Source organism: Rhincodon typus, chromosome 7 (genome assembly GCF_021869965.1).
Source record: "Rhincodon typus isolate 14 chromosome 7, sRhiTyp1.1, whole genome shotgun sequence".
NCBI lineage: Eukaryota > Metazoa > Chordata > Chondrichthyes > Orectolobiformes > Rhincodontidae > Rhincodon > Rhincodon typus.
In genome coordinates, this window is record NC_063338.1 from 31,950,669 (window position 1) to 31,959,599 (window position 8,931).

Consider the following 8,931-nt stretch of genomic DNA (forward strand, 5'->3'; position numbering starts at 1 on the left):
CAATATGACTTTGCAAATTAGGACAGCTGGGTATGTTTAGGTAAAAGGCAGAAAGGATTTTAGGAAGAAATTCCAGAGCCAAGGGCCTAGCCAGCTGAAGACATAGCAACAAAGGAAAGAACAATTGCAATTATAGATGCTCAAGTGGCCGGAATTAGAAAAGCAGAAATGTCTTGAGGATTGAGATAAGAAAAGTACTGGGCACTCAGCAGGTGTGGCAGCATCTGCAGTACTTGTCTTTAATTTAGATGTCTGAAGGTTGTTGGATTGAAGGATATTAGAGATGGTGGAAGAGTCAGCATGTGGATGGATTTGAAAACAAGGATAAGAATTTATAATCAGACTTGTTTTATAATCAGACTTGTTTTATAATCAGACTTGTTTTATAATCAACACAGGTGATGGGTGAATTGGATTTGGTTTGAATTAGGACACAGACAGTGGAGTTTTAGATGGCCTCAAGTTTACAGAGGTTAGAGTATGGGATTGTTAACTCTATAAAGGTACCAAAAGTATGGATGAGGGCTTGAGCAGCAGATCAAATCAGTCAAGGGCAGAGTTGGGTGAAGTTAAAGTGATTAAAAATGTGTGGTCTTTTAACAATAAACAGCATAACAGGTCCTTCAGCCCATGAATAGTGTACCAAACAAATGACGCCTTTCTAAACAAAACAAAAATGCCTCTCTATGTTCCATACTTCCCCAATAATATCTATTAAGATGCCTGTTAAATGTTGTTATTGTATCTGCCTCTGCCTCTACCACTTCCTCTGGCAGTGCATTCCAGGTATTTAATGTGCTCTGTGTGTAATAAAAACTTGCCTCTCATGTGTCCTTTAAACTTACCCCCTTTTACCTTAAACATGTATCTCCCAGTAATTGACATTTCTACTCTTGGGGAAAAAAAGACACCGACTATGTATTCTATCCATGCTTCATAATTTTGGTAGTTTCTACCAGGAGTCTATGAAAGGGTTGTAAACCATGGGTAACCTTGTGTAGAAATGCTGCTGGATATTTAAGTAAAACACCTGCTCAGTAATTTATAAATCCCAGGAGGTTTAGAAAAAGAACTTGGTTGTTTTTGTATATACCATGTTTTGCTGTTCCATTTTATTTTAAATGTGATTTTAAAAAAATGCTTGACTTAAGTCTGCTGGTGATCCTGAATTTTTAGTACATTGACATTTTGCTTTTCACATTTATGATGATTATTTAGTCTTATAGCTCTACCTGAGCAAGAAGGTAGAGAGCGAGATGGATATTACAATAGCAATGATTTTTGTTTTTGCGATGAACATAATGGATAAAGTTTTGGCAAAGATCTGTAGCTCGGGTTGTGGATGAGGTTGTTGACTTGCTCGCCGAGCTGGCTTGTTTTTGTTTACACGTTTCATCACGATGCTAGGCGACATAATCAGTGGAGCCTCCGATGAAGCCTTCATCAGAGGCTCCACTGATGGTGTCACCTAGCATGGTGACGAAACGTCTGAACAAAAGCAAGTCAGTTCGGGGAGCAAGTCAACAACCTCAAATATATGGGATTCTGTGTCAGGAGAGAAGCAGGGGCTGCAGTAAGAAAAGTGGCCAAAAGAGACTGAAGTTGTGCTTCTGGTCTGAATGATAACAACCAGGAAGGGCGAGAAGAGATCAGTGCATTCATACAGATGTTGTTTGTACTCTTTCAAATAGTTTACATTACAAAATGAATAAAGAAAAATATTTTCATAATCACTGTGGCTGTAATATGCTGACAAACTGAATTTTAAAAAAAATTATAAAAGGATTTAGGACAATACAACAGGGGAAACTATTAGCTACAGAGTCCTGACGGTGGAATATCCTCTTTCCAGAGATTCCTTCACCACTTTGGAACAGGTTAAGGAAATTAGTTTTTTTTTAAAAATGGAAAAGATTTTGTAAAGTCAGAAATTTGGTATGGTAACAGTTTTTCCTTGTTCGAAACCTTCCATTAGTGCACATGCATCTGTCCACAACAATATTGGTACTGTCTTTAGTGAGAATACGCTCTGTAGTGCCACACAACACAACCACCATAGCGACTGGGCATCCATGAGATGTTAGGAGCCATTAACAGTAGCAGAATTATATTCTAGCACAATCTGCAACCTCATGGCCCAGCATATCCTCCACTCAACCGTTACCATCAAGCCAGGGGATCAACCCTGGTTCAGTGTACAGTGCAGGAGGGCATACCTGAAGATGAGCTATCACCCTGGTGAAACCACCAAAACAGGACTATTTGCACACCAAACAGCATTAGCAGCAAGTGATAAACAGAGCTAAGTGATCCCACAGCCAAAGGATCAGATCTAAGCTCTGCAGTCCTGCCACATCCAGTCGTGAATGGTGGTGGACGATTAAGCAACTCACTGAAGGAGAATGTTCTACAAATATTCCCATCCTTAATGATGGGGGAGCCCAACACATCAGAGCAAAAGATGAGGCTGAAGCATTCACAGCAATCTTCAGCCAGAAGTACCACGTGGATGATCCATCTCAGTGTCCTTCAGTGGCCCCCACTATCACAATACTAGTCTTCAGCCAATTCAGTTCCCTCCACATGATATCAAGAAACAGTTGGAGGCACTGGATATTGCATTAAATATTTCCTTTCCCTCTTAAGATGCACCTTTTGAGTGAAAATAATTATCTATATTGGTGTTTCCAGTCATCCCTCAAGACTGCAGTCAACAGAAAATCTTCTGCCTATGTCTGTGGAGGATTTTGGTGAATTGGAGCGCCACTTAAGTCCCTCAGAAATTGACACAGTGGTAAGTTAGTTTAGAATCCAAGTGCTTATAACTTCCACTTTGTAAAAATTGTTAGAATTGTTGATGCATATTATTGAATGCAACAAGTTTACTGTACATCTATCATGTGTCCTTAATCACTACTGTTATATAGTAAATGCAAGCAGAACTTGTCACCTAATTTTCTACAAATGGAACTTGTACACTTATGTTAATGATTTTAAAGTGTGTGGAACAGTGATAGAAAAGTGAAGTAACTTAATAGGGGGCCAATAGTGATTTGTGTTTGTCTAGACTCCATAGTAATCATCACCATTATGCATTCCACAAGTTGATGGGGGTTGGGAAGAACGTTTCCAAGAACAATCCTGAAAGTAGCCTTTGTCTCCATGTTCTGCTTTTGCAGGGTGAAGAAATTCCAGTTTCCATTCTTTTCCATCCCCTTAATCTCACATGCTTCAAAAAGATCATTTCTCAACAAGCTCTCTCTAGGGTATACTCGGGTTTTGGAGAAGTATAGCTGCAGTGATAATGAATGTATTGTGAATTCGAGCGTTCTTTTGCTTCTAGAACAGTTCCCAAGAGTTGGAAGGAAGACCTCCCTGCCCTTTTATACCACACCCCCTCTCCCTCCTGCGGTCACTTTTCCTTAACCCAGGGATCTTGTTCTATTTGCCTCCTTTTCAAGTCTCCAGACCAGTTCCTTAACCGGGGGCTTTGTGTACCATCAGCAGTGCTCTTATATCCTAATGGTACTGTTAGTACTGAAAAGCTGGCCAGATGACATACCTGCAGAAATCAGGAACCCTCTAGTTGTGTGACTAAATGCCTGAGTTGATTTGAAACTATGCTAAAGGTTCTTGGGAATAATTAATGGGGAACAATCAACTCTTCTCTTAAGGACACTAAGACTCATAAATACTTCTTTCAAAAAGCATTTGTATATTTTGTGGAGCAATGTTGATATTTAAAAATATTTAATTGTTGCAGTGAAACAGTTCAGTCTCTGAATACTAATTATTGTGTTTTTTTAAAGATGTGTTCAACGTATCCAAATTAACCAAGGTCCTCTTCGTGACTGTGAATCGACAAGTTCTGGCAGTGGTGTTTGGAAGCTGCTACAGTAACCCAAAACTGATAGTTCAATGTAAATAATGACATTTTTCACATAAACATTGCAAAGATAAAGTAGCTACAGCATGAAATGTTTTATTTACGTTTTGAGTATTTGTATCATTTTCATATTTTCTTGAACTTAAATACTAACCATACCATTAAATTTGGCTGTTTCATTGTGAATTTTTTTTTAAGGAAACCAACCAATTTCCTTTTGTTTATCAAGACTTGAAAGATGGCTCTTGGGCTTGGAGTTCTTAAAGCTCCTGTCCTGCCTAACTTTATCCTAGGTTGCCTATTAGGAGCCTTTGCCCTTTCTCCTCCTCAGCTTCATTGCTGAAGATACCCGGTTCTAATGGATACATTCTAGACGAAATTCAGAATTTGAATAGGTACTTAGTTCTTTGTACAGAGCCCACTGGCAGTGTGTGCATGTGTGTGTTCGTTCTAGCACTTGTGCTAATTTATTATGTTAACAATCCCCTTTTAAGTACAATTTCCATCCTTTTGAAATCAACTGTCAAACACTGGCTCCCATCTTTAAGACTGCTTATTGTCTCACTCATTGCCATCTGCTTCCACTCACCCGTTAGTGAAAGCTTCAGTTCTCGCTTTTGTAACCGTTAGCCTTGATTATTGCAGTAGCTCCTACAAGCTTCCCAGTTCCCATCCTCAAAATTACAGCACATTCAATATTCTACTTATTGTATCCCACATCAAGCTGTCCTTCCACCGTTCTCGTTCACTGACCTGATTCTCCAACACAAGTTAAAAATTCTCGAGCTCATATTCCAAAGCTTTATTCCCTCTCTGTAACAACCTTCAGCACATCAAGAATATTAGATTACTCCAACTCTGAACTCTTGTGCATTTCCCACTTGGACTGGTAGCAGCTGTGCCCTTAATTTTCTAAGTCCTTAACTTTAAATCTGACATACTTTTTCCCATTGACCTTTTAAGGCACTACTTAAAAACTTACCTTTCTGCCCAATTTTCAGGTCATGTCTGAATACCTCCTTCAGCACAGTGGTCAATTTTGGGCTAGGGGTGCCATTGTTAACTGTCTTAAGATGTTTCCCAATGCTAAAAATGGTATTTAAAAGGGAATTGTTGCACTGTTTATATACAGTCAAATGACAAAATACCTCTTCCCATAATTTTCTGATTTGAAACAGCACCAGAATACTTGTTTGAAACAGGTTCAGTTTTAATGAAAATGGATAGTTGCATTAATTATCCTATTATGTTTCTAACCAAACTTAATATCACTTGCCTGAACATTTCCATGTTTTACTGATATTGAGCAATTCTTTGCAGATCTGTGGCACTGGCAGAACATTTTAACAAAAATCTTGGATTTCCAAACTAGGTGATTATTTTGTATCCATATTGAGCAGTGAAACCATGGTTTTTCAATACGCCAACCCCACCACACAAATGTCACGCCCATGTCACATCTCAAACAAGTCAGCACACTTTAAAACAACTGCCACCATTACTTGCTCAAATGTGAAAAAAATGTTCATCCTCTTAAGAGCTGTTTGCTTTACCGCACTTCAGCATTCTTATCTCAATAAATCAATTAATAAAGTGTGCATTGTAATGGGTATTCATTTTCAATTCGGCATTACAACCAAGTGATCTCATAATCGTTTTGGTTCAACACTTAGTCCTATCACTAAACTCCCAGGTAAACTATAGTAATTAAAAAGCAACCTCAGACAGATTGGGTAAATTTAAAAGGAGATTTGATACCCTTGACAAATCTTGGAAGTCAAATGCATGAAAACAAAGCAAGTGAAATAACGAACTAGCCCAGCTCCTGAACTACATTAAGGCAAAGGAGTAAAATGAGACACAAGACTAACTTGAAATTAATTGAGATGTGCATTTCTGACAGGAAAAAAAACTGATGTATTTTAGACATTTGTGGGAGCATGTGGAATGAAGAGCAACTGCAATTTCAAAGATTGTTCTGTATTAGCCAGTAAGATAGTAGCAATCCAAACTTGCATTGCATTGCAGCATATGGAACAGAGAAAGCTGATTACAGCCACATTCTACACTTCAGTACTTGTGTTTGTAATATTTGTACTCAGGATATATGCAGTGGATGATCACCATCTTTGTAATGCCTAGAATTCTGAGTGTAACAGAAAAATAGGTGCAGGAGTAGGCATTAAGCCCTTCGAGTCTGCACCACCATTCAAGATGATCGTGGTTGATCATGCAATCTCAGTATCCAATTTCCATTTCTCTCCATACTCCCTGAACGCTTTAGCCGCAAGGGCCATATCCAGTTCCCACTTGAATATATCCAATAGCCCCAACAGCTTCCTGTGGGAGAGAATTCCACAGGTTCACAACTCGTGTGAAGAAACTTTTCCTCACCGCAGTCCTGAATGGCTTACCCCTTATTCTTAGACTGTGACCCCCCCTAGTTCTGGACTTCCCCACTGTCAGGATTCTATATGTTACTATGAAAGCCTCCCTCATTCTTCTAAATTCCAGTGAGTACAAGCCCAGCCAATCCAGTCTTTCCTGCCATCCCGGGAATCAGTCTGGTAAATCATCACTGGACTCTCTCAATAATAAGAATGTCCCTCCCCAGAGTAGGAGGCCAAAACTGCACACAGTACTCAAGGTGTGGCCTCACCAAGGCCCTGTATAACTGCAGCAAGACATCCTTACTCCGATACTCAAATCTTCTCACTTACAAGGAGAGCATGCCATTAGCTTTCCTCACTGCCTGCTGCACCTGCATGCCAACCTTCAGCGACTGTGCCACCATGACACCCAGGTCTCGTTGCACCTCACCTTTTCCTAAACTGCCACCATTCAGGTAATAATCTGCCTTCCTGTTTTTGCGACCCAAGTGGATAACCTCACATTTATCCATATTGTATTTCATTTGCTAAGTATTCACCAACTCGGCCAGTTTCCCTGCAGCCTCTTAGCATCCTCCGCACAGCACACAATGCCACCCAGCTGAATGTCATCATCTGCAAATTTGGACAGATTGCATTCAATTCCTTCCACCAAATCGTTAATGTATATTGTGAACAGCTGAGATCCCAACACCACACCCTGTGGTACCCCACTCGTCACTGCCTGCCACTCTGAAAAAGGACCCATTTATTCAAACTCTCTGCTTCCTGTCTGACAACTAGTATTGAATCGGATAGAAAACATTACCTCTGATACCATGAGCTTTACTTTTCCTTACTAATCTCAGGTGGAACCTTGTCAAAGCCTCTTGAAAGTCCAGGTACACCATCTACTGATTCATCCTTGTCCACTCTACGGGTCACATCCTCAAAGTTCAGAGGATTTCTCAAGCATGACTTCCCTTTAGTGAATCCATGCTGACTAGAATGACTGTCACTACTTTCCAAATGCTCAGTTATTATATCCTTAATAGTTGACTCCAGCATTTTCCCCATATAGGCTAACCGGCCTATAATTCCCTGTTTTCTCTTTCCCTTCTTTTTTAAAGAGTGGGGCTACATTAGCTACCCTCTAGTCCATTAGAACTCTTCCAGAGTTTACAGAATGCTAGAAAATGATCACTAACGTATCTGTTATTTTTAGGGCCACTTCCCTTAAGTAATCTGGGTCGCACAGCATTCCGTCCTGGGGTTTAAATCCCATCTATTTCCCCAATACCATTTCCTGACTGATAAGGATTTCCTTCAGTTCCCGAGCATTTCCCGAAGGTTATTTGCGTAAAAATATTACTCACTTTTGCCCAAATCTGCTAACAATCTCAAGCCCAGCTGTATCTGAAGACTTCAGTTTTAGAATTCAGCACTGGAAAAACAGGCTCCTGATTGAAAATCTTGCCTGCTTAAAGAGGATCTTTGGTCAAATTGACTAAAGTATTTAAAAAACTTATACCTGCAAGGAAACACTAGTGAAAAAAAGCTTGTTTTTTGTTTTTCTCATGCAGGATTAGAAGAGTAATATTCAGTGTTCAGGAAAGCACAGAATAAATACAAATATGCAAAATTTCACAGGAAGTTCAGACATCATCACTATTGCTTCAAAATTTCAAGGCAATGAAACAACACTTCAGTATTTTAAAACAAATTATACTACTAAAGAACAAAAGGTATTATTTGAGTAGTGAAGGAACAGAGCAGACATGCAATTTTACAGTCAAAAAATTACTAGAAATCACCCTACCAGTGGCTTACTTCACATCCCATCAAATAGCCGGTGACATGCAGAGTAAAACAAAGGTCCAAATCTTTGGATGTGGGTTGGTAACACTATTTCCCATCAGAATATGATGAAGTTTTAATTGCTTACCTCCAATCTTTTGGACCAGATGGAGAATCTGACAGAATGCTCACAATCTGGGAATCCTTATAGGGAGCAGCACAGAGAATTTTCATAGAAGATTCCTTTTTCTGGCACTACCTGCTAAGTAAATAGTTCAAATGTCCAAAATCTATTGGAGTGAAGTATGTAAGTCACAGTGGTGAGGGGGTAGGTGGTGGGCGTGTATTGGAGTAACTGGGTTGGGGGTAGTTGGACAGTCAAAGAGTAGGGTCAGTAGTATAGGTACCCTGAGGTCATAATTGGCTTTTATGCACCTAAATTACCAGAGTGATTATCTAGTTAAGTCTGAACCCTTGGATTTGACTCAATGGTGATTCAGAGATTATTTTGGAGGATTCAGGAGACTGGGTAACTTCCCATGCAATTCTGCACAGTCAACGCTTAGGACTTGAGGGATCCCATTGCATTTCTTGAGGTATGTCCAGTTGATGAATATATAGAAAGTGGAAGATTCAAGCCAAAGTTTTTCTTTAGGTCTATTCACTGTTCAGGATGCTTCATTTGTACTGAAAAGGTGACTCAGAACTGAAGCTTCTCAAAGTTTACACTCTAGCAGCTGAAAAACACAAGACAAGATTTTTTGCAGTGATATCTGGAAATGAGAAAAGCCAAAGGCTCAATAGCTTGGTGAGTAGACATCACCTGTTGCAGGTCATGAAATCCCCAGGCTCAGTTTTACTTCAGTATTTAGTTGAAGT

The 8,931-nt window shown here is 39.6% G+C and overlaps 1 protein-coding gene across 2 annotated transcripts in view; it reads left to right on the top strand.

Annotated features, from left to right (window-relative positions):
- Window positions 1-5,480, top strand: part of LOC109920367 (signal transducer and activator of transcription 1-alpha/beta) — a 42,555-nt gene extending 37,075 nt beyond the window's left edge. For both annotated transcript variants that reach the window (XM_048599198.1, XM_020520408.2), the window contains 2 exons: window positions 2,692-2,794; window positions 3,810-5,480. In XM_048599198.1, coding sequence (XP_048455155.1) covers window positions 2,692-2,794; window positions 3,810-3,833 — 127 coding nt within the window. In that variant the 3' untranslated portion in view covers window positions 3,834-5,480. The remainder of the gene's footprint in view (window positions 1-2,691; window positions 2,795-3,809) is intronic.
- Window positions 5,481-8,931: the final 3,451 nt, after the last annotated feature.